The sequence below is a fragment of the Gallinula chloropus genome (genome assembly GCF_964237585.1).
Source record: "Gallinula chloropus genome assembly, chromosome: 5".
Lineage (NCBI taxonomy): Eukaryota > Metazoa > Chordata > Aves > Gruiformes > Rallidae > Gallinula > Gallinula chloropus.
In genome coordinates this window covers 47,089,595-47,115,180 of record NC_140090.1, presented here as the reverse complement: position 1 = coordinate 47,115,180, position 25,586 = coordinate 47,089,595, and the positions used below count along the sequence as shown (strand labels likewise).

Sequence of the window (25,586 nt, the reverse complement as noted above, 5' to 3'; positions counted from 1 at the left end):
TTGAAGCATTTGCAGCTGCTGGGGGGCATCACATTGCCTGGGATTGCAGTAAGGGACCGATCCTGTGTTGCGTGTGAGGCAGCGGAAGGGATCGTAGGGCTGGGTTAAAGCCGACCCTGGTTTCCCAGCGCTGGGCATCGCCACTGAGCAGGTACCGTCCCCCGCCTTGGATGCTGCTGGGGTCATTCCCTGTATAAAAAAGATTGCATTTATTGTTTTATTTATTTGTTTTAGCTGCTCCCATCTCAGTAGGGGTGGGTAGAGGGGTTTTTTGGCTTTATTTTGGCTTTCCCCCCACCCCTTGCTACTCCCTTACATTCTCTCATTTCACTTGGTTACTAGGATCCATCCCTGTCTGGTGCAGACAGTCGGTGCATTGTCCTGGCCCGGTCGAGTGTGGCAGGATGCTCCTGGTCACTGCCAGCGGGGGAGCCCTTTTGTTTTCATCCTTGCCTAGGGATGAGTTCCCTGGGGATGCAGGGGTTTGCTTTCGGGGACCCCCACCTGCTTTTGAAAGTGGGTGGGTGCACTCCTCCAGCATGAGAATAACTGGCTTTTGGATTCGCTTGTTAGTGGATGGAGGAAATCCTTCATCCTGATGCTTCCGGGCTGGGGGGATGGGGGTCTCTTATTGCTGTGTGGGGTGAACACACACGCACATGCACACCCCCCCCCACACCCCCCCCCCCTTTCCTCCTCTTCCTATTTAGCAACATTTACTCAGTGTGCGAGTTTTTTTGGCCAGATCCCCCTCCCCAGATGGAGGGAGGAAGAAAGCCCTTTGCTGGAGTGGGAAGGAAAAAGTTGGGATAGTGTTTCTTCTGTCCTGCAATTTTTCCCTTCCTAAAAATAGGAGTAGCTGGGGGGGGGGGGGGGGGGGGGAAGGAATTCTTCTTTTCCTCCCCCCTTCCATCTCTCTCCTCATTTTCCCTGTGGTTGCTGCCACCTTCCCGTCCTGGCGCAGCCGCCTGCAGATTATGGGTACGACGGCCAGCGCGGCACAGCAGGCAGTCTCAGCATCCCCCCCGGAGAGTGGAGCACCAGGTGACGGCAGCATGGAGGACCAGCGCTCCCTCAGCATCCACTCCTTCCAGACCCTGGGGCTCCACAACAGCAAGGCCAAGTCCATCATCACAAATAAAGTGGCACCTGTGGTCATCACGTAAGCCCTCGGCAGCCTTTTACAGCTCCCCACCTCTATTTTTTCCACACTCTTTTCCCTAAATATTCCTTTTAAAAAAATAATTCCCCCCCCCCTTTCCTTTTGCAGGTACAACTGCAGGGAGGAATTTCAGATACATGATGACCTGCTGAAGGCCAACTACACGGTGGGACGCATTTCCGAGGCCACGCTGGAACACTACCTTGTGCAGGTGAGCCTCACCACCGCCCCGTGCCTGAGGTTTGGGGACCTCGAAGGGTTTTCGGGGGCTAATTTTGAACATCCCCAAGGGAAAAAAAACCCCCACCCCACTTTTCTTGGTTGCACTCAAGCCTTCTTGCTCAAACCCACATAACTCCCCATCTTCCTCCTGCCCATCTTGTTTTGCAGGGGAAATATTTCATGGTCAGGGATGTGTATGGCAAATTAGATGTCTTGAACACTATGGGCAGCTGCGGCGCTCCCAATTTCCGGCAAGCCAAAGGAGGTTACGCTGTGTTCGGCATGGGGCAGCCCAGCCTCAATGGCTTCAAGCTCGTGCTGCAGAAGCTGCAGAGAGAAGGCCACAAGGTTGGTGACAGGGTGGACACATCCGGGTGGAAGGAAAAAAAGACAGGAAGAGTTTTGGGCAGCTTCTTCCCCACTTTGGCAGGAGTGCGTCTTCTTCTGTGTCCGTGAGGAACCTGTGGTCTTCCTGCGACTGGAGGGGGACTTTGTGTCCTACACCCCCCGGGGCAAGGAGAACCTGCACGAGAACCTCCAGCGCCCGCCGCGGGGATTGTGGGCGCAGAGCTTGGAGCTGGCCATCCGCAAGGAGGTGGGGTGGGCTGGGACGGGGTCGTCGCCCCAGCAATAATGGGGTGCATGCATGCCCCCCAAACTCCCCAGCTCAAAGATGAGCAGAGGGGCCGTGGAAGGTGGTGGGTTGCCCATGGGTTTGGACGGTGGTCCCTGTCTCCGCTAGATCTACGACTTTGCGCAGCTGAGCGAAAGCATCTACTACGTCTACAATGACATCGAGCGCTTGCGGGACGAGCCCCACACGGTGAGAGTGCAGTGCGAGGAGGACATCCAGGTGACAGAGGAGGTCTATCGCAGACCCGTCTTCCTCCTACCTTCCTACAGGTGCTGCCCTTCCTCCTCCTCCTCCCCATGCATGATCCATAGCTTTGCTTTTCCAAGCTGGGCTCTTAAGCCACATGTCCTCCACCGTGGTGGGGGTGAACCCCCTCCTGCCCAGCATGTCTCCCTAACAAGGGTTGTCCCTGTGCCCGGCAGGTACCACCGGCTGCCCCTGCCCACCGAGGGAGCCCCTTTGGAGGAGCAGTTTGATGCTTTCATCCACTTCCTCAGGGTGAGCCAAGGAAGAGCGCCTGCTTGGCGGGGCCACGTTGGGGTGGGATTTGCTCCTGCACTCGAGCGCATACGCCGCGTCACCGAGTGTGACTCCCAGAGAGTGTCTCCTGGTCTCGTGTTTACACTGCCCCATTAGAGGTTGCTTGTGCTCGCGGTTGCATCCTGTTGCCCCTGCTGTAGGCCCTGCTGGAGAACTGTGTGCTTGTCCCCACCCTGCCTCGTGGTGACCATCCCTCCCAGCATCCCTGCACTGGGTGTCTTTCTCCAAAACAGGGTTTGGGAGGAACAATTTGGATTTGGTGCGAGGGCTTCTCCTTTTATAGCCTGGGGCTTTTCATTTCAGCAGCTTGGGGACTGGCAGCGGGAATGTCTCCAGTGGGGTGGACAGGCCAACATGTCTGCCGGTGGCTGGAGAGGGTGGGGGACAGGTGTGTGCAGTGGATGGGCTGCCCACTTCGCTGTCCTGGCCCATCCACGCTATCATGTATCCCCCCACCCTGTACTTGGGCAGGGCCATCACCACCATCCTAACCATTGTGGTGGTGGAGCTAGATCTCCTGGATGTCCCTGTGGTCTCCATCCCTTTATCTGTCCTTCCTAGGAGAGCCCCAGCCTGCTGCTGAGGGATGCTGGTAGACCCCCACCGGCGCTACTCTTCGGCTGCCAGACTGGTGTGGGCAGGACCAACCTGGCCATGGCTATGGGCACACTTGTCCTCCACCACCACCGAGGAGCTGGCCAGAAGACCGAGTAAGCACGGCAGCTCCCTGGGGCTGGGGTGGGAATGCTCATGACCTCCTGGGCTGGTGTGATCTCTCTCCTTCTTCTCCTGCACCAGCACCCTCCACCTGCCTAAAACATCTTCCAGGGACAGGCTTTGGGTCATCCAGACCTTCATCGAGATGGTCCCCAAAGGCCAGCAGATGGTTGAGGAGGTAAAGGGGGTGCAGGCAAAACCCCAGTGGGGTGCGAAGGGGTGAGGTTGGACTCCCCCAGCTCCATCTGGGGCCTTCTGCTTGCTCCTCCCAAGGTGGACAGTGCCATCGCCTCCTGCTCCGAGATGCACGACATGAAGGAGGCCATCTACGAGTACAAGAAGAAGCTGGAAGGGATTGGGGAAGACTATCAGATCCAGGTACGTTAGTGGGAGGACCTCTCAGATCCAAAACCCACCAGTGCTGGGTCATTTATCGGGCTGTTTCTGCATGGTAATAAGAATGTAAATTCTGGAAATCCAAAGCTTCCTGTGAGCTGGAAATTTCCCAGGGATGTAGAACGTGGAAGGTTTTGGAGCTTTTCTCTCTCTTTTTTTCTTCTTTTTTTTTCCCTTCTATTTTTTTATCCTCCTGGTTGTTTAAGAGCTGTAAAACGGAGCTGGCTGAGATTTGGAGGAAAACTGTCTGCTCGGGCTTCGCCACTGCCTCTGGCAGGTGACCTCAGGGGCAAATAATATCCCATGTCCCGATTTCATCTGCTCTAAAATTGGAAAGTCTGCACCAGCATGGCTGGTAGAAGTCCTTGGGAGCTGGAAGGAACTGTTGCCTTTATGTTTTCCCTGAAACGTGGTCACTTAAGGTCAAGTTTCCCCTATCTGTAGAGCATTTGGGTTTTTTTGTTCTTCCCTTTCGCTTTCAAAAGCCATTGGGGTGGTTTTCCATGCTGGGAAGTGCTTTGGTCTCCCCTTGGCCCTGGGGGCATCCTCACCAGGGGAGCAGGAAAGCGCCATGAAAATGATGAAGTAGGTGGCAAAGAAAGCATTTACTGGCACTGGGACAGGCTGCCCAGGGGCGTGTGGAGACTCCTTCTCTGGAGATATTCAAGACCCGTCTGGACACCTCCCTCACCTCCCTGAGCGACCTGTCCCAGGGAACCTGCTTTGACAGGGGGGGTTGGACTTGATGATCTCTGGAGCTCCCTTCCAACCCCTATGATTCTGTGAAGGAAAGCATTTACTGGCACCCTTTTGGCATTTAGGGGCAACCCCTAGGTTTCACTTCCCTTTTTGGGCTGAATCTGGCTATGCTTGGTGCTGCTGGAGTGATGGTAGATGCTCTCTTGTACAGCGGGGAAAGGTTGGGCATGGGGCAGGGGGTTTTCCCCACTGCCTCAAAGCTTTTCCCTGGCTCTTCCCCACTGAGGAAGGCTGCTCTGTGTCATCATCGACACTGGGGAAACAAACGGCCAGGGGACCGCCGTAAATTAGGGATGAGATGTGTTTATCTGAAGTCTGTGCGGAGCGAGAGCAGGTTTAAACAATGGCGAGGGGCCAGGAAAATGTGCAGGGAGGGTGCAGTGTGTGGGGTGAGGTGTGTTCCATTGAGGAACCAGCTTCGTAGGGGGGGAGTGAGCCACAAAGCGCTGCTCGTTTTTGGGGAGAGGAAGGGTTATTTTGGGGACCAGAGGCATGATCTCATGCTGGACCAGTGATGCGGGGGCAGGCGTGGGATGCTGGACTGCTGCGGTACCCAGCTGAAACACAAGTAGATCACATCCCCCCCCTTCTTTTTTTTTTCATCAAAAAACCCCTCTTTTTCATCAAATTCCATACTTGAAGGGGATGATTTGCTGTGAGCAAGGACGCAGGGTGGGCGGGGTGGGTGTTTATTTTATTGCAGGAACCCAAGTGCTGGGGAAGGAACCTGGCACAGCTCTGTCCTCAACGGCTTTGTTTTCCCTTCCCAGAGCAGAGCCCGTGGCCCTGCCTCTTGATAAATGACAGCAGGATGGATTTCTCTTGTGGAGAACGAGTAAATACTCACGAGCCATCCACCTAATGTCAGAGATGCACCCAGCCCCTGAGCCAAGCCGACTTCCTCTCCCTCCCAGTTACATATATAACCCCATCGTATGGGGTTTTCCATCCTATCCTGGGCTGGGGGGGGTGGTCCTGATGGGCTCTCCAGGGATGCTCATGGACCTTGTGCTGGGTGCTCCTTTGCTGGTGGCTTTAAAGATAAATGGGGGGGGGATGTTTGCCCCTGAGAGGATCCAGACAGGGTATTTTTCCCCCGTCCCAGGACTGCATTGCCCCTTGGGTCTGGTTGGAGCCGCTCCCAGTGTGTCCTTGGGCCAAAGGGAAGGGTTTGATTGAGCTGAAATGGAAATTTATGTCTTAAAGGGTTGTTTAACCCTTTGGAAATGCCTGGAAAATTTGGATGTTTCATTTAAAACAAAAAATACCACCCTATTTCGAATTAGGCAGTGAAGGTTTTGGTGTGTGTCCCCCACTTCCTGCTTCTCGTTTAGAAGTGATTTCTTTCCAATTGGCTTCTTGCCTCTCTTCTAGACCAGCTGCAGGCATGCTGTGCGCAGCAGGGCTTTTTCCTCATGCCCCCTCGAGGCATCACAAATCCCACCCTCCTTTGCTTTGCTTCCAGGGGAGCAGCACCAAGGAGTATTTCCTCCAGAGGACTTTGCAGAGCCTCCAACGCTATTTCTACTTGATCGCTTTCAACTACTACCTTCACGAGCAGGTAAACAAAAGAAAAAGCCCAAGCAATCCCCCAAAACCCCCTCATTTCCTCTTCCCCACCCCTCCCCCCCACCCCTTTGCCCCCAATTTTGTTTTGGCTCCCCACCACAGCGGGATGGAAGGGGGTCTCCTCCACCTCTTGAGTTTCCCAAATGAATTCCGTCTCTTTTGGTGGGGTTGTGGGTTGCATGCAGGCAGGGGGTGCGAGCCCAGGCTGACAGCGCGTTCCCCCTGACTTCCCCAACCCTGCCCCCCCCCCCCCACCCCGGCAGTACCCCCTGGGCTTTGCCCTCAGCTTCAGCAGGTGGATGTGTCGGCACCCTGAGCTCTACCGACTGCAGGCGGAGATGAACTCATCGGAGCTCACCGTCACGGGGGACGTTGTCACCAAGGGGATGCGAGTGCTGGTGAGTACCTGTCTCCTGGATGTAGGGATGGGGCTGGGGGCTTCTCATCATCCCCTGGGAACAGCCAGCACCTTCCTGGGATGCTTGCCTGCAAAAGGGGTGGAGAAATGAGGAGGTTTCACTGCTGTAGGGCAGGTGCTGAGCCTTGGGGTCTCCAGGTCTGTGTTGGGGGATCCTATTCTGTGGCGGGGTCTCGGGTCCGTGTCCTGCTGGTGCCCTTGGAAAGGGCAGGCATGTGGCTGGAGACCCAGCTGTGCATGGCCTCACAGACTGTGGGTACCAGGATACCGGAGCATGCCGTGCCATGAGCCAATGCCATTAGCTTAGCTGCACTGTCACCTCTCATGGCGCTCCTGGGGGGCGGTGGCGGTGAGGGGAAGGCCGTAAAGCAGCCTGGTGCAAGAAGAGCATCTGCTGCCTTAGGGCCTTGGGTTGCCAGCATTAGAAGGGGTTCAGGGGCTTCTGCTGAGTGGGAACCATGGGTGAGGGGCGGCGGTGTGCTGGGAACCCTGCCTGCAAACCCGTGGGTGGGAGGGGGGCAGTCGCAGTGCTGGGGTGGGGGGATGAGGGTTTGCGCCCCTTGCCCAGGCTTTGCCCCGCTGCAGGTGGCGGATGAACGCTTTTGCCCGGATGTGCTGAGCACAGCCAAGGAGATGAGCGTGGCTAACTTCCGGCGTGTGCCCAAGATGCCCATCTATGGGACGGCGCAGCCCAGCTCCAAGGTGAGGGCCACGCACCCTGCGGTGAGTGGGGTCGCCCGCGTCAGGCTCCCGGCCCTCCCATCGCCATTGCCTACCCCCTGCTTCCCCTTTTCCCTTAGACGCTGGGGAGTGTCCTGCAGTACCTGATGGACACCAAGAGGAAGCACGCCCGCATCGTTTGGATCAACCTCCGGGAAGAAGCAGTCCTGGAGGGGAACGAGCAGATCTATACGCTGCGGGAGCCCGGGCATCTGGAGGAGTTGATCCCTGTGCCCACCACCTCGCCCCAGCAGCTGGAGGTGAGCTCTTGCCCACCAGGGAGGGCTGATGTCCTATGTGTCTTCATTGGTGATGCCTGCAGACTTTGATAGCCCCTCGCTCCCTGGAGCTTCTTGGGTTTTGGGGATTGTTTTTTTCCCTTTTTTTTTCTTTCCTTTTGGGGATAAGGGGCAGAGGTTATATTGGGTCCCATGCTTGACTTGCATCCTCTGTATCTACCGGAGGCTGGAGACAGCCCAGCTGACGGAAAGCCAAGAGGCCCACCCTGTTCTTTATCATGCTGTCAAAATAGAGGCGTTGTCCTGACCTCGCTGTCACTGCATGAGAGTTTGTGAAGGCAAAGCAAAACTGGGATCCTGCCCCAAGGGATTTATAGTGCGGAAAGTGAGGGCAAAAGGCACCTGGGGAAAGGAGAGCAGTTGTTCCCAGAGGAGACAGGCAGCAGAGGAGCTCCAATGCCACGTGGAGGAGATGCTGTGGGTGGTGGGATGATGCTCCTGAGGCTTCCATTGAGCACAGGGGGGGACTGCAGTCCTGGGCAGGAGCGGTGGCCAGGACCTGGTGTAGAGCTTTGAGCTGTCCATGGGGTATTTGAGAGGGATGTCAGCCTGCATCTAGGAAATTAAACAATTCAAAGCCTGAAAAGACTTAAGGGGAGTGGGGTCTTCTCCGTTACCTGCAGAAACTAGAGGCTGCCCTGAAGAGTGACCTGCTGAAGTGCCAGAAGTGGCTGGAGGTGTACCTGGAGGCGGAGAAGCAGATGAAGATGTTCAAGAGCTGCCTGACCCCGCAGGAGATATTCAGCCAGCAGAAGAGTGCCTGCCAGGGGCTGACCTACCACCGCATCCCCATCCCCGACTTCTGTGCCCCCAGGGAGCAGGTACCCTGGGGATGGGACGGGACAGTGCTGCTACCTCCTTGCCACCCCATCCCTGCTGCTACTGGGAGGGGGAAGTCGCTTGGGTGCTCAGTATCACCCAACCCCGGGATTGCGGTGGTATGCCTGAGCTCACCGGAGAGTGGAGGGTCCCCTGGGTAGGGAAGACCCTGGGTGTCTTCAGCCAGCTGGGGATGGAGGAAGGGCTGCTGGGATGGGTCCGGTGCGTGCAGCAGGGAGATGGGGATCTTAGCCAGGAGTTTGCTGGACGTGGGGGACCCCATGGTGGGTGAGGGAGGACAAGCTGCAGCCATAACCCTGTGCCCTGGCTTTGCTCCCGGCAGGACTTTGACCGGCTGCTGGAGGCGATGAAGAGCGCCCTGGCCGAGGACTCGCAGGCAGCCTTCGTTTTCAACTGCTCCAGTGGCCGGGGCAGGACCACAACAGCCATGGTCATCGCTGTCCTCACCCTCTGGCACTTCAATGTGGGTACTGGGGTCTGCAGCTCTCCCTGGGGTTCAGACTGGAGCAGGGGGCTGCTGAGGAAGCTCAGCATGGCTTGTAGGAGGGCCAGGGTGAGCTGTGGCGGGGGGGAGGGGAGGGGCGCAAATGCCACTTTGTTGGCCTCTTGCTGCGCCCAGCCCCAAACGAGCTCCAGGAGAGGTCCCTGGGGACCCTGTTCCCAAGCACTCACACCCCAGAACAAAGGGTTAAAGTGTGGAAGAGACATGCACCCCCTCAAATAGCAGGCTGGTGTAAAATTTTGGGCTTCTCTGCCTGCAAAGAGGAGAGCTGGAGGATGTTTGGTGTCCCAGTGGGCTGAGGTTGGGGGTATGCATTCCTTTTGAGCTGTTGGGCAGTGCAGATTGGGCTGTGAACCCCATAACAACCCGGTCCTCTCTGACTGTCCCAGGGCATCCCTGAGATGAGCGAGGAGGAAATTGTGAGCGTCCCTGATGCCAAGTACACCAAAGGGGAATTTGAGGTGAGTTTTGGGCTTGGCTCTGTTTTGGGAGTCCCCCTCTGAGCCTCTTCCTGGCTACCTTAGCCATGACTGCTTGTTTGGAGGGGCTGGGTCCTCTCCTGGGCAGGGACAGAGCAGCAGAGTTGAGGTGAGGAGGCAGCTGGTGAAGCCCCTGCTGCATCTGCCCCTGCTCCAGGTGGTGATGAAAGTGGTCCAGCTTCTGCCTGACGGTCACCGGATGAAGAAGGAGGTGGACATGGCCCTGGACACTGTCAGCGAGACCATGACGCCTATGCACTACCACCTCCGAGAAATCATCATTAGCACCTACCGTCAGGTGAGCGGCACCCGCGTGTCTTCCTCCTCCTCCCTGTCAGCACGGGGATGCCCGTGTCCCCTGCACCCCATCCCGGAGGCTGCAGCTGGGCTCTGGGACCGGCCCCATTGAAGCTGGATGGTTTCTTGGGCTGAAGTTTTCTGGCACGTCCCCAGCAAGGTGCCAGGGCTCTTTCAGTCATGGTCACCTGGTGCCATCTTGTATCCTGTGCTGCCCAGCATCCCACTTATCTAGCACAGTCCTGCATCCCACACCATCCCACATCTGTATCGTGCCGTCCCTGCATCCCACCCCCCCTGCATCCCATCCGTATCGTGCCGTCCCTGCATCCCACCCACCCTGCATCCCATCCGTATCGTGCCGTCCCTGCATCCCACCCCCCCTGCATCCCATCCGTATCGTGCCGTCCCTGCATCCCACCCCCCCTGCATCCCATCCGTATCGTGCCGTCCCTGCATCCCACCCCCCCCGCATCCCATCCGTATCGTGCCGTCCCTGCATCCCACCCACCCTGCATCCCATCCGTATCGTGCCGTCCCTGCATCCCACCCACCCTGCATCCCATCCGTATCGTGCCGTCCCTGCATCCCACCCACCCTGCATCCCATCCGTATCGTGCCGTCCCTGCATCCCACCCCCCCTGCATCCCATCCGTATCGTGCCGTCCCTGCATCCCACCCCCCCCGCATCCCATCCGTATCGTGCCGTCCCTGCATCCCACCCCCCCCGCATCCCATCCGTATCGTGCCGTCCCTGCATCCCACCCACCCTGCATCCCATCCGTATCGTGCCGTCCCTGCATCCCACCCACCCTGCATCCCATCCGTATCGTGCCGTCCCTGCATCCCACCCACCCTGCATCCCATCCGTATCGTGCCGTCCCTGCATCCCACCCCCCCTGCATCCCATCCGTATCGTGCCGTCCCTGCATCCCACCCCCCCTGCATCCCATCCGTATCGTGCCGTCCCTGCATCCCACCCCCCCTGCATCCCATCCGTATCGTGCCGTCCCTGCATCCCACCCCCCCTGCATCCCATCCGTATCGTGCCGTCCCTGCATCCCACCCCCCCTGCATCCCATCCGTATCGTGCCGTCCCTGCATCCCACCCCCCCTGCATCCCATCCGTATCGTGCCGTCCCTGCATCCCACCCCCCCTGCATCCCATCCGTATCGTGCCGTCCCTGCATCCCACCCCCCCTGCATCCCATCCGTATCGTGCCGTCCCTGCATCCCACCCCCCCTGCATCCCATCCGTATCGTGCCGTCCCTGCATCCCACCCCCCCTGCATCCCATCCGTATCGTGCCGTCCCTGCATCCCACCCCCCCTGCATCCCATCCGTATCGTGCCGTCCCTGCATCCCACCCCCCCTGCATCCCATCCGTATCGTGCCGTCCCTGCATCCCACCCCCCCTGCATCCCATCCGTATCGTGCCGTCCCTGCATCCCACCCCCCCTGCATCCCATCCGTATCGTGCCGTCCCTGCATCCCACCCACCCTGCATCCCATCCGTATCGTGCCGTCCCTGCATCCCACCCACCCTGCATCCCATCCGTATCGTGCCGTCCCTGCATCCCACCCACCCTGCATCCCATCCGTATCGTGCCGTCCCTGCATCCCACCCCCCCTGCATCCCATCCGTATCGTGCCGTCCCTGCATCCCACCCCCCCTGCATCCCATCCGTATCGTGCCGTCCCTGCATCCCACCCCCCCTGCATCCCATCCGTATCGTGCCGTCCCTGCATCCCGTCCAGCATCTCGTCCATCTGGTCGCAGCCCGCATCCCACCCAGCATCTTGTCCATCTGGTGCCACCCAGCATCCCACATCCCATCCCGCATCCCAGCTGTCCGGCGGCTCGCAGCCGGCAGAGGGCAGGACCGGTCTGTCCCGCTCTGCTCCCAGCTCCTCCAGCTGCTCCAAGCTGGGAAAGGGGACCCATCCTCGCCCACGCAGGAGGCATCCTGCAGACGGCTGAGTCTGTGAGCCCAGTTTTACGTGGGAGCCTGCGTGCAGCTGATGAAGACGAGGGGGGGGAAGGATGATTTTTATTCGAGTTGGGATGTTTGGGGTGGTTGGTTTGGAGCTGTGCAGCTATTTTCTGCAGCCTTGGGAGGGCTGAGCTCAGGGCTCGGCATCGACCCTGCCTGGGCTGCAGCATCGACCCGTGTCCCCACCAGCACCGGTCTTGCTGGCAGCTCCTGCCAGCCCCTGTTTTTAATTAGCGGCTGCAAATGATTGACCCGGGGAAGAAAACCCAAACCCAGAGTGTTTCATCACCCAGTAACCTCTGCAGCTCCCTGAGTGTTTGTCTCTTGCTTTGTGGGGTTCTCTGTTGGGGAGTTTTTTGGGGGGAAGAGGGGTCTAAGAGAGAAGAACCTGAGCTCTGTGGGCTGAGATGCTGGGGACGGGATATCTGCAGAAATTATTAGGGATGAGTCGTTTGATTTTATTCCCCTCCTTCCCTTCTGCATTGGTGGGGGGTGGCTGTGTGTCCGGTGGGAAGTCCCACCTACTTTATCATGTGCTTTTGCTGCCGCAGAGCCAAAAGAACCCCCACCCATCCACGTCCTAAGAGAGCAGCTGCCTGCTTATGGATATAATGATGCTCTCCAGTGATCTCCCGCCTTGCTGCTGGCTCCTGCTCGCTGTGTCTGTAGGCTCAGCAGCATCACCCCACTGCTCCCAGTGTGGGTTTTGGGTTGGTTTGGTTGGTTTTTTTTTTTTTTTGGAGGTGGGGGGAAGACGATTCCTGTGACCTCCTTGCCCCTCTTTTCCTGGAGTTTGGTGGGTCACCACCAACACGTGGGTGTTCCTGGACTGTATCCTGTTTCCGGGCCAGCCGTGTCCAGCTCTCCCTGGCAGCCCAGTGGGAAAGCGAGATAAGGAGGGAGTCATCCGCTCCCCCGTCCCGCTCCCCCCCTGCACCCTCTGCCCCAGGAAAAGCCTTTTGTCACCGTCTGCATTTTGCATTTCCCTCCCGGCTGCTCCATCTGTCCCATTGGATTTGGCTGGGCCGAGGGGATCCATGCACAAATGCTTCAATATAATATAATGATGGGGTAATAAAGGGACAAATAATTGGACAATAAAATTTTAAGAGGATAATACTATTAAAATGCTAAATAATAGGATGATATAATGAAGATAAATAGGATCATGGAATAACATGATAAATAGTAGGATAATTGGATCTGCTCCCTGCAAATACTGGCACACATATGCAGAGGAGACGCATTTTCCAAGGGCAGGACCGCTTGCCACAAATGGGTCAAACAACCTCCCCTGTTTCCAAACCCCTTGGGTGGAAACGTTCATGTTCTGTGGCAAGAAATGTCCATGGGAAAGGACCTGGAGAAAGTGGAGCAGGCTTGTCCTTGAGGGTGAGCTGGCTCTGCCAGTGCAGCAAAGAATTGGGATGGTTGGTAGGGGGGTTGCAGTGGGATTTGTTGTGGGATTAGGGCTCTTGTGCCGGCTGGCTGCTTATTCCTTATTTATTTATTAATTCCTGATGGTTGCAGGGATGGGTCATTGCTTCAGGGCTCCTCTGTTCTTAAAATAACAATAGTAATTCTATATATGTGTGTGTATATAAATATATATAATATAGCAGCAGGTGCAATGGCCTCCAGCCTTGGTGGCTGGGACTGGATCTAACTGGGGTATGTTGGAAAGGGACACATTTTACCCTGAGGAAATGCTTTGCAGCCCAGGAGCTTGTGGTTTCTGCTCTGGCGTGCACCTAGGCATCTATTCCTGGCTCCTAGGCACGCCCCAGCCCGTGTATTTAGCAATCCCTCATCTATTTTTTGAGGCCTATATGGTAAAGGGGAAGTTTTTATATGCTGGAAACCACGAGGTAATGAGAGCCTGGGCTGCCAAGCCCTGGTGGAAGCGGGCGGGAAGGATGCACTTATTTTTGTCCCCAGAGTGGTCCTCCTTCCTTGGCTGGTGGCCAGGCGAGGGCTGTGGGCTTTGCGGGGCTCCTCTGGGGGATAACGGGGTCAGCGGCGGCCCAATGCGTGGGGCTACATTTGGGATTTCCTCACCTGAGATGGAGAGCCGGGTGGTGGATGAGGTGGACCCTTAGTGTTGGAGCTGCCCCTCGGATGCTCTCCTGAAGCCGGGTACCCGTTTCAGGTGGTTTCTTGCTCCTTCCAGGGGAAGTCCAGCAAGGAGGAGAAGGAGACGCGGACGCTGCAGCTGAGGAGCCTTCAGTACCTGGAGCGCTACATCTACCTGATCCTCTTCAATGCCTACCTGCATCTGGAGAAGAAGGACTCCTGGCAGCGGCCATTCAGCCTCTGGATGCGTGAGGTGAGGCTTTCCCTCCCAAAACTGCCGTCAGGACCTCACTCCACCACATTATTTACAGGGTGCTGGGGAGCAGCATGCCCTCATTTTTATTTTAGGTGGGATTTTTTTTTGAATGGTTGTTGGGGGTGTGCTCCTTAACTTGGGGCCAGCTCCCATCTCTCCAGGCAGGTCACTGGAAGCAAGCAGCATCCTACCACATGGATGGGGTGTCCCCCCACACCCCGACCTTGCCCTTTCCTGAGTTTTCCAGGCATTTTTATTTTGATCTGCCAGTTGTGGTTGCAACATCTGGTGGTGGTAGATCACCAGCCCGTGTCCTCTGGCCCCTCTGCCTGGCTGGGCTGGCTCTCCTTGCATCCAAACCCACCTCTGATCTCTTTGAGGCATATTATAAATATGTTATCATGGCCGAATGCGTTGCAGGAGTGAAAGGAATGAATAACTAAAAGCATCCCTGCTCCACCTGCCTGGGGTGGATGGCACTGGGGAAGCAGGGGTGCCGGCATCAGGCAGCTGGGAGAATTGGGGGTCAGCTGAAAATGTGGGAGATGGATTGGGTGAGGCACACACACACACCCCCCACACACCCCAGTTCTCCGTATTCCCTGCTTTTTGTTGTTGTTAATTATTTTCATTGTGAGGCAGAGACTTGGTTTTTCTCTCCCTGGGTTTGCATGGTGCAGAACAGGCAGCATTTTCCCTTGGGGGGGGGGGGGAGGAACCAACCCCTCGTCCCTTCGTTTGCTTCTGCTAATTCATATTGGCATGTTTGATCCGCCGGGCGGGAGATGAAAGCGGTAGCTGCCAGCTCTGCTCACCGTCCCTCCGCTGCCCCATCTCGCTGGAAGGGACCGCAGCAAGGAGCAGGGGGGCAGGGTGTGTGTGTAGGGGGCAGGGAGGTGGATGGCTGGTACCCACCCTGACGTGGCACCCTGGTTATGCCGGTGTTTGTATTGCCCGGCAGTGCTGGGAACAGGGAGGATGGCAGTGGCTGGACCATCTTTTAGATGGAGATGTCTGGTGCTCGCTCTTGGCTGGATGGCTGGGTGCGTGGATTTAAATATGGCACCCTCAAACACAGCACCCTCAAATGCTGCATCCTCAAGTGCATGGGGTTACATCTGCCCCCTGTCTGTGTTCCTCCCCCCACCCCCCCCACCCCGGTTGCTGGAGGGGGTTAAATCAGCTAACATTTGGATAAAAGGAGCCTTTGACCCCCAACACGCCCCTTCCCCGCTGCATAATCTCTGCGTTTTCTAGCAAAAACAAGGCGCCATTGTAGCTTTTTGGCAGGAGGGCGCCAAAGCCAACAAACCCTGCCATGCCTGAGCCCCGCAGTGAGGAAGCTGCTTATAAAAACCTATAAACCGTGGCAAAGCTGGGGAACACACACACACGGGACTGCAGGAGGGTGCCAGGACACGCTGGGAGGTGGCAGAAGCATCCTGAGGATGCTGGGCGATGTGGGGAGTGGGGTGCGAGTGTTAAATCTCTCTTCTCCCTCTGCTTTCAGGTGGCAGCAGTGGCGGGGGTCTACGAGGTCCTGAACGAGCTGGGCTTCCCGGAGCTGGAGAGCCTGGAGGGCCAGTCCCTGCGCATGCTGCGAGGCCGATGGCAGGCACAGGGGAGCACCTCCCGCCCCTTCCGCGGGGAATTTGTGTAGGGTTTGGGGTGTGTGAGGGGAACCCCTCTTCCTGCTGCTTTCTCTTTTTTTTTTTGGGGGGGGGGGGGGGGTAGGGGGAGGAAAAAGATTTTTTTCCCCAAAACTGGGGGTGTGGGGAGGGGTGAGCCCCAAAACCGCCTGAGAAGGGGGGTGGGGGAGGGGTGTTGTGTTTTTTGTTTGGTTTTTTTGGACGCAATAAAGCCAACCTAAGTTAAACCCCAGCCCTTTTCGACAGGTGCTTAATCGCAAGCAGGCTGAGACTGGATCTGAGGCTGAGATGCCCAGATCTGGTGGATCCGCAGCAGGGGGTGGGATCATGCTGGATTTCTTTTGAGCCCCTCCTCACTTCCTCCCTCAACCAGTGTAACTACGCGAGTAGAGCCGTGTACACGTGTGTGCTTCTCCATACACATACACATTGCATGTGATGGCTCCATGTCTGTGCACAGAGGGATACATGGCTCTGGCTACGCATGGAGCCAGCCACTTGTTGCCTGGCATCAGTTTAAGCTTTGGCCATCTTGGTTGGTTTTTCCCAACTTTGGGGGTTGTTGGTTTTTTAATCATGGGGGGGCAGCCACAGTGCCAGATATGGGGGATCCCTGCTGCTTGTTGTCCCTCCCCTCACCTCCAGACCTGCCTTTTCGGTGCCAAGGGGGGCTCAGTTCCTTCCACCATTCCTGATGCTGGGGATGGGAGTGTCGGTTCCTTCTGCCAGCATCCCTCCTTCTTTCTTACTTTTTGCTGCTACATGCAGAAATACCTGTTCAAATGTTTCACCCCTTGCCAGGCATTCTGGTGTTTGGATAACTTGCTGCTGACGCAGTTGGCCAGTTGACCCAGCTAATTTGCAAGAGGCTGTCCATCAGCTATTTTTCCCCTCCTTTTTTTTTAACGCAGAGCATGTTTATGTGCCTTACTAAAAATACAACCCCTGGGCTCCTTGCTCTCAAGAAGCAAAACCTCCTCCTACTCTGCTCCCTTCCCTTCCCTTCCCTTCCCTTCCCTTCCCTTCCCTTCCCTTCCCTTCCCTTCCCTTCCCTTCCCTTCCCTTCCCTTCCCTTCCCTTCCCTTCCCTTCCCTTCCCTTCCCTTCCCTTCCCTTCCCTTCCCTTCCCTTCCCTTCCCTTCCCTTCCCTTCCCTTCCCTTCCCTTCCCTTCCCTTCCCTTCCCTTCCCTTCCCTTCCCTTCCCTTCCCTTCCCTTCCCCGCTGCCTCCCCCCCCCCCCCCCCCCTTGCAACCTTTGGAGTCCTGCCTAATAATCCTGACGTAATTAGGCAGGGTTTTTTAATTGCTTAGGAAATCCCAGCTGCTTTTAATCTTGGTCATCTCAGAGCTTTGCATCGCCTGATGCTCAAAAGGTTTTCCCACCACCCTAACAAACCATTTCCCTCTACTCTGCCCTGGTCAGGCCCTACCTGGAGTATTGTGTCCAGTTCTGGGCTCCCTCATATAAAAAAAGACAGGTATCTCCTGGAGAGAGTCCAGAGAAGGGCTATGAAGATGATCAAGGGCCTGGAGCATCTCCCCTATGAGGAAAGGCTGAGTGAGCTGGGACTGTTCAGCCTGGAGAAAAGAAGACTAAAGGGGGGATCTTATTAAAGTTTATAAATATCTGAAGTATGGGATGCAGAGGGAATCAGCCAGCCCCTTTTCAGTGGTCTGTGGAGACAGGACAAGGGGCAATGGCTCCAAGCTGCAGCACAGGAAGTTCCGCACCAACATGTGGAAGAACTTTTATACAGTGAGGGTGACAGAGCCCTGGGACAGGCTGCCCAGGGAGGTGGTGGAGTCTCCATCTCTGGAGATATTCAAGACCTGCCTGGACGCCTACCTGTGCAGTATGTGCTAGGGAGCTTTGGCAGTGGGGTTGGACCCGATGATCTCTTGAGGTCCCTTCCAAACCCTAAGATTCTATGATTCCAACATGGGGTGAAAGGGAATTGCCCAGGGAAAAACCCAATGCGTCCTCAGGAGTGCTGAGTGACCCAGTCCCCATCCCAGTTGCTGTGGTAAATTGATTTTTCTGCCAATTCAGGTTGTGGTTTCACTTCTTCCCATTGTTCTAACCAGATCCTGTCACGCTGTTGAGATCCCCTGTGGTATTTGGCCCTGCCTACAATGTGTAGCATACAATACAGTATATAAATATCTGTATTGTGTATATAAATATCCACTACAGATACAATATATAGTGTCTAACAGATGATGCATGATATGGAGTATGCAATATATGGTTTATATACTATACAGTCTATAATTATTACATATAATGGGTAAAGCAGAATATATTCCATATAACAAATGTATAGATTCTCTATAATACCTAAATATGTATTTGAAATGCAGCTATTAGCGGCTGTCCACCAGCCTCGCCGGTGTATATTACCCCAGGAATTTCCCTCCCCTCCCAGGGGGGCATCAGCAAGGAGGTCTGTGGACTAAAACACTTAACGAAAATCCTCTCGAAGAGTGGGTTTGGGGTTTTTTTGGTATTAAAACAAACAAAAAAAAAGAGCTGTTTTCCATCAGCTGGGGCTGCTGTCTCAGCTTTTCACTGGAGATGCTCAGCGTGGGTGAAACAAGCCTTCATTTCCTTTACCTCTTTATTACTCCCATGTCCTATTTACCCCAGGTTGGTTTGTGTTTTGGTGTGGGGTTTTTCTTTTTTGCATTGATTGATTTCATTGATTTCCATGACAACTGGCTTTCTGGGGGTCCCTCTCCTCCCACCCCCCTGGTTAATGGTGTTACACTCACGTTTCTCTGCTCTCCCCATCATCTAGTTCAGGGTTTGGAGCATGGGAATCCAACTGCGGGTATCTGGGGTTCTAAGTGAACATTTAAATCCCATCCAGCTAGACCTTGGGGATGGATATCAGAGCAGGAAATGCAGGTTCTTGCCTGGGCTTTCTGCTACAGCAGCTGGAGGATGTAGCATCCAACCTTGCTGCAGGTGGTGCGACACCTTCCTCAGACTTCATCATATGTCTGCATCTCGTTTCCATGGAGGGGGACATAGAGCATCCTCACACCTCTGGGTGTCTCTGCTTGTCTTTTTTTCTTCTGAGGTAGTTTTTCTTCTGGGGTAGCCCCAGTTTTTGCTTGCAGAACATTGGTTTCTCGCCACACTGCTCAAGGAAGCCCTGAGCAGGGAGCAAAGGAAGGACGCTTACTCCTGCACGCCAAAATACCCTGGATCATCATCAAAGAGGGGTGGTTTTTTTGGTTGGGTTTTTTTTCTTGGCTGGTTTTGGAGTCCAGCTCCTCTGTCATAAAAATGGTGAGCAATTTTTATTACTTTTTCTTTCCCCCCCCCCTTCTCTCTGGCTGCAGCACGGGGGTAAGGTGGCAATGCTGACTTTCATAGCCATGTTCTGTCACTGGCTAAAGAGATGAGCTTTTAAATGGGTAAGCATGTAGTTACTGATGCTTCTATTTGCTTTCCCATCCCTGAGTGTTCGGTGTATGCTGGTATACCTTTTCCAGGTGTGTGTGTGTGGGGGGGTTAACTTTTTTGTGCATGGCTGCAGTAGATGTACTGTGCATGCGCTCTTTTCTCAAAGCAAAGGTCACAAATAAAGTATAATTAAAAAAAAAAAACAAACACCACCCAACACCTATGTGTAATGGGATGTGACAAACCTGTAACCGTTGGCAGCAGTAAATGGTAGTTGCTATCCAGACAGGGATAACAGCTGTCTTTTCAATCCCTAATAAAACATGTTTTAATATAGACCTATAGACTATAAATATATATGTTATTATAACAGTTATATAAATATTATAATTTTTATATTACATAATTATTTATAATAAATATATTTATAGTAATAGAAATAACGAGGCAAAACTATTTGGAGCTGAGTAAAACCCCCATGACTTGATCTGTGGGATGTTTGGGGTTCAAAGCCTGCCTCGGAAGTGGAAGTACCCCCTAAATCCTTGCATGGGCATGCTTTCATGCCGCTCAGCCTTTGGCCTTGGCTGGAGCTTGTCTGTCAGCAATTATTCCCTGGCTGTAATAATACCGTAAATACGTGCGATAAATACATACACAGATTCACTGCACCGGGGGGAAGTGGGGCGTGCAATGAGGACCGAGGACCAAAACACGATGGTTCCTGGCCAGCTCTTCCCTTTCTGCATCTCTCCATTGGATGGGGGTCCAGGCAGAGGGACCCCTCTCAGGTTTAGCAGCAAAAGGAGCAGCAGGGCAGCGTTTGTTCTCCCCTGCCTCTTCCATCGGGTGAGTAGAAGCCCTGGGAAGCTTAAATTCACATGTGTCTTTGGTTTTTTTCATGCCTTGGAAGGGGAAAATGCACCAAGGAGCCAATATTCCACTGGCACAGTGGCTGGCGGGGGGGAACCTGCCGCAGCTATCGGGGGCTTCAGGGCTGTGCTGTTTTATTTAATCCAAAAACCTTCCCCGCCCCATTTTCTCCACCCAGCTGTGGCAGCTCCACTTAAACATGAAATGTCAGATGTACCCCAGGTCCACAGCCATCAGTTCTTCAGGTACCAGCCCCCCACCCCTAACCATCAGCGTTTTGGGGGCTGGAGGCTGATGTAATCTTTATTTACTGAAGCCCCGAGGGCACATGGGAAGGGGCTGAGCTCTGGGGGAGTTGTTGGCTGCTCGGGGTGAAAGAGGTGCTGGGATGACGTATGCTGGCATGGGGCCACCCCTTTAAAAAAAGGAAAAAAACTAGATAAACTATTATTTTTTATTATTATTATTATTAATATTATTACTATTTCCATGGTTGTCTTTCTCTGATGTACCTCTCTAGCAGAACCTCGCTGCTGGAGCCATGCACAGGGAGCGCATCTGTGTTTCATTTTATAGCTGAGGAATAGTAATTAAGATGACTTGCAGAGCCAGGAGTTGGAAAACTAAAAATAAAAGCCATATAGGTGCTATACCAGACCTCCGAGCACTGCAAACTTTCCTTCCCCTGAGCATGGCTCCTAGCTCCCCCTCCCCACCCCCACCCCCCACCCCTCCCCGCCATTGTTTCGAAGCCTCAAAACTTGGGGGCATCATGCAAAGCATCAGGGCTGGCTCTTTTCATGCAGGGAAGTGTGTATAAACTGTGGTCCCCCCAGGTTTGGAATAACTTTTCTCTTGCTCAAAGGTTGGCAGGGGTTGTGCCGAAGTGATAACCATCGTCCAAGGGGATGGGTGAGGTCGGGGGGGTGGGGGGGGGCTAGGAAATGCTCAGTGGCTGGCTTTAACAGGCAAAAAAAAAAAAAAAAGCAATAAAAATAATCAGGTTTGGATTTACACTCCAGTAAGCTTAATTTTAGCGGGAGGATGATTAAAAATTAATCAAATGGTCGATGTGTAGAGAGCAAAAGGCTCTCTGGGGGGGCGGTGGGGGAAGGCTGGCAAGGTTAACCTAGTTTGTGTTGGGCCTCAATGGAAAAAATATTGCTGTAAATAAAGGGGAGGGATGGGATGGATGTGTCCCGTATGCACCAGTGCATATTTTGGCAGGGATGGCGTGTCTCCCGTGCTGAGCCCCAGAGACTAAGTGATGCTGGTGGGATGCAGGCGATGCTGCCGTCAGCATCCCCCTGAACCCATCAGGGGCTGTAGGTGGTCTGAGCTGCATCTGCTGGCTGGCACAGAGAGGTTTAACAACCACCTGGTTCCCGAGAGTCCGGGGTATGTATTTCTTTTGGATGCTGCAGCATTCAGGTGGCATTAAGCCTCTGTGTAGGAGCTGTGTTTTTGGGAATGAGCAGTTGAATAGGTTTCCGCTTGTCACAGTGGGGAGAGCCCCTCACCCAGGCATCTGGGCTGGCCGGCTTATTGAAACTGAGGTAGTGCCTAAAGCCTGAACTCCTCTGTGGTCCTGCTGACCCGGAGTTCAACATCTGCTGCAGCCGGGCTCCGTGTTGTTACAATTGGAAAATGGGAGGGTGGGGGGTGTTTTTGGGGTGTGAGGCGGGGTGTTATTCTTTGCTTTCCCATCCGTGGGTCAGGCAGAACTTTCTCCACACGGTTCCTAGAAGGAGAGCAACTTTTTCCCCTCCTCTTTTCCAAGCCTTCGCCGCTGACGGTAGGAGCTGGAAGCCACCCAAGGCTGTCGGTATAAATCTCGCTGACCTTGTTTCACCGTCCCTCAACTTGCAGCTCGGCATCTCCCATCAGCTGAGGCCGGCGTCCACTTCCACTTCCTGGCTCGTTCCATCCTCCTTTCAGCTATATGGCTTCATTTCCCAAGCCTGCCTGCTCATCTCTGGGTGGGCGATGGACTCCTGGCCCTTAAAAACCTCCTAGTGAGGTTGCCAAGGCAAACACCTCACAGTAATTTGAGGATGCGGCTGGAATTGAGGGCGCTCCACTTTAGGGATGAGCCTGCACCTGGCTCATAGGAGCGATGCGTTTAGGTGGGATGATGGACAGACGCCTGCCCTCAGATTGGGTTGGTTACAGGGCTCTGCTCCCAGCAAATGCTCCCCGGGTGCCGTCAGGAGGACAGGTGCCGCGGTGGGGTTCGGGCTCCATCCTCATCTTGGTGCAGGGCAGCCATCTGTATGGGAGGGTTCTCGCTGTCATCCTTCGGGCATTACCCCGGTCTTCCTTGTGATAACTTGATATCTGTATTTGCTGGCCAGATGCTTCCAGGGGTTGCTGGTCTGGCAGCCTTTGGAGGTGTGGGCTGTAGGACAATGCGGTGGGAAGAAGGTAGGACCTCACCCTACAGAACTTCACTGCGGTTTCCCATCCCAGCTGTTCCCAGCCACTTGAGGGATCAGACTCCCTCTTCTGGTTCTTGGAAAAGGACATGAGTCTTCCCCAAAAAAACCCAGCATTGTGTGCTACTTGCTTCCTAGGTGCTAAATCCCTAGAAGAGTTTCCGATGCCTCCCACAGCTGCGTCTTGCCTTGAAAACATGTGATGATGCCGGCGGGTTTGGGGCCTCACTTTGCCTTGGAGCTTCTGGAGGAAAAACCCAGAAGCCTTTTGAAGTCTGTATCCCTGGAACTTTGTAGAGGATGAGGGCGGTTAATTGGATTTTACTCAGGGAGCACTGCAAACTCAGCATCGCAGCCAGGGCGAGAGCCACTCCTGAATGGGGAGAGGTCAGAGGAGAGTGGAGAAGGCTGCTGAGGGGCACAGCAGCTATCTTTGGGTAGGGAAAGGCAAGAAAAATGCAAGCGAACAGCAGAAAAAACTCCTGGGCATAAACAGCTGCAAGAAACAGACTGATTAAAGAGGAGGAAAAATTTTCCAAGATAAGAAAAGCAAAAAAAATAGATGTCCTGGAGGAGCTCGTGAAGGCTCCTTCCATCTTTGGAGGTCTTAAAGCGTGGATTAGGGAGGGATCTGGAAGGAAGGATCCTGCCTGCGGGCAGGCAGAGACCAGATGATGCGCCTGACAGCCCTCTGCCTCCACAGAGCAGGCTTCATGCTTCTCTTCCTCTTCTCCTGGATGAACGGAGCACCTTTATGGGGCTCCTGGGCAGCCTTCTAGTAGCACTCCCAAAAAGAAAAAACATCCCCTCGGGGAGGGGGGAGAAAGAAGCGGAGATGCTGGAAAAGGGATGCCTTCGGGGGGGGGGGGGATGGTGCTGGAAGGAGGGAAGGGAAGAAGCTTGGGGGGGCTCTTCTCTCCCGGGAGCCAGGGTCCCCTTCTGCCACCGGCGTTGCAGCGCTACCTATTTTTTCTGGTTTAATCTCACGGCAGCTCTACGTGTCTGAGGGATGAGGTCATGCTGGCTCACCCACAGCCTGCTGGCGCTTTCCCTTCATCCTTCCAGTTTGGGGAGTGGGGTGGGGAGGAGGCTGCAGGGGCTCTGGGTCCCTGCACAGTGGGGTTTTGGGTGGCTCCCTAACCACCATGCACTGCCACAGGCCTTTGCCCTTGGATGTGTGTTGTGTACCTGGGACGGGGACCGGGGACGGGCCTGGGGGTAAAAACCTTCCGTGTACCCCTCTGCTTGCTCGTGTGCTGGAGATGCTAATCCATCTCTCCTGGGATGCTAATTCATCTCTCCCAGGATGCCACCCCCCACTCCTGGGATGCTAATGCATCTCTCCTGAGATACCAGCCCACCTCTCCCAGGGCTCCTGCTTGCTTCTTGCAGTTGCTTTTAAAACCACAAACCAAAACAGACTGCTGGATAGATGTTGTTCTCCCCATCCTCGTCCTCCTCCTCTCTTTCCCCCCACCCCACTTTAACCACCCCTCGCCAGAGACCAGCCCACCATGAAGATAAGGCTGGTGGTTATGCAGTCTGAGAGGAGGGGTAACTCTCTTGGAGCCTTTTTGGACAGACAGCTAGAGGCTTTAAATGAAACACGGTGACTGATGGCTGGATATCCAGCTCTCTCTCCTCATTCCAGTAGATCCTGGCTCCAAAACTTGTGATATTATGGGTAGGAAAGCCAGTTTAGGTAATTGGTTGAGATTGCTATGATTTTATTAGACCTAATGCCCTCCCCTCCAGGAGGCTGAGCGAAACACTGAGTGCCCTTAAAGACAAAAATAGACCCCAATTAAGTATTTATTTTTGTTTAAAGAAACCCTTCCAGCCCAGTGTGATGATTTTTTCCCCCTGCACTTAAATTTAGGATTAATTCTACTTGGGGGTCAATAGTCGCATCTACTGCCAATGGGGAGAGACCACCCTGCGTGGAAGTACCCAGCTGGGACGGGCAGAGCTTGGATACCGCCAGATAAAAAACAGGCTTTAGGAATAGACACCAGAGTCTCCTAGAAGGAAAACAATCTGGTTTGGGGTTTTAAAAGCAGCAGCTATTGGCAGCTCTCTTTTCCTGAAGGTTGGAAAGCACAGCTGCTCTTCCTCAGATCTAGAGGTCACCCAGTAAATGGGAAAGTCCCTGAAAAAGGTGGAGAAATGTCAGGGCGGAAGAGAGGGGAGTGAAATTACGGAGCGTGTTATCAATGGAGAGGCTGGGGGCTCGGGGTAAAGTGGTGTTCGAGGAAGGGGAAGCAGGGAAAGGCTCCATTCAAACTCAGAAGCGGAAAGGAAAAGGTTAAGCCTAAAGTCAAGGAGGAGGGTCAGGGCCCAGGGAAAGGCTGAGCTAGGAGACAAAGAGGAGAATAGAGGGGCCAAAGCAAAGGGGAAGGGCCAGGCCAAGGGGAGAAAAAGGACAAAACGGGGGGTGGGGTGTGGGGGGGGTGGGGGGAGGGTGTCACAGGGGCCGGGGGTCACTGCAGGGTGGCTTCTCCTCAGCTGCAGCTGAAACTGGGTGCTGCAGGGGGTTTTCTTTTTGGAGGGGGGGCAAAAGTGGCCACATGGGTGGGCAAAAGTGGCCACATGGGTGAGCAAAAGAAGCTGGGTTGCCTGTGTACCTGCCCTTCTGTCCTCCTTGGGGTTGTGGAGACGCCTGGGGTCTCCTCTGATGCTACAGTGCTCTGCGATGCTATGGAGTGCTTGCTGTCAGTCCTCTTATTTATTATTAAAAAAATAAAACCTTAAACCCAACTTTTTTCTTTTTAAATGGCAGCGTATCAGTGACCACCCAAAAATCCACCCAGGGTTGGTCACCTTAGTGTGTCAGGCAGGGCAGAGACCAACAGGGTAGGGCTGATGTTCCTGTGTGGGTGGCTTATGGACACCTCAGCAACTGGGAGCTCGAGAGACCCACATAAGGGGTCTTGTTCCCACCACGTGTCACATGTTATAGGCTCAGTACCCAAAACTTTATCACCTTTATTCCCAAGACCTGTTCTTCCTCTACTTTGAAGGAAGCTGAGTCATCTATGTTTAGATTAGACATTAGGGGAAGTTCTTTACAGGGAGAGTGGTGAGGGGCTGGAATGGGTTGCCCAGAGAGGTGGTGGGTGCCCCATCCCTGGAGGTGTTCAAGGCCAGGTCGGATGGGGCCCTGGGCAACCTTGTGTAGATCCAGGCCTGGAGGTTGGTGGCCCTGACTGTGGCAGGGGGATTGGAGCTCTGTCATCATTGGGGTCCCTTCCAACCCAGATCAGTTTGTGATTCTATGATTCATCTCTTGACTGGAGGTATCTTACGGCTTTACCTACCACCTCTGGTGGCTGCCGCAGTCTG

At 54.7% G+C, this 25,586-nt stretch overlaps 1 protein-coding gene across 1 annotated transcript; it reads left to right on the top strand.

Moving 5' to 3' along the window:
• Positions 1-977: 977 nt before the first annotated feature.
• On the top strand, positions 978-15,569 carry PALD1 (phosphatase domain containing paladin 1; the record flags this gene model as incomplete). Its single annotated transcript, XM_084265147.1, has 19 exons — positions 978-1,162; positions 1,271-1,373; positions 1,553-1,732; positions 1,815-1,979; positions 2,127-2,287; positions 2,441-2,516; positions 3,120-3,268; positions 3,357-3,453; positions 3,549-3,653; positions 5,896-5,991; positions 6,263-6,397; positions 7,003-7,119; positions 7,218-7,397; positions 8,060-8,257; positions 8,599-8,739; positions 9,168-9,239; positions 9,415-9,555; positions 13,719-13,874; positions 15,388-15,569. 19 exons carry the CDS (start codon positions 978-980, stop codon positions 15,535-15,537), a joined length of 2,607 nt encoding a protein of 868 aa, XP_084121273.1. The 3' UTR covers positions 15,538-15,569.
• Positions 15,570-25,586: the final 10,017 nt, after the last annotated feature.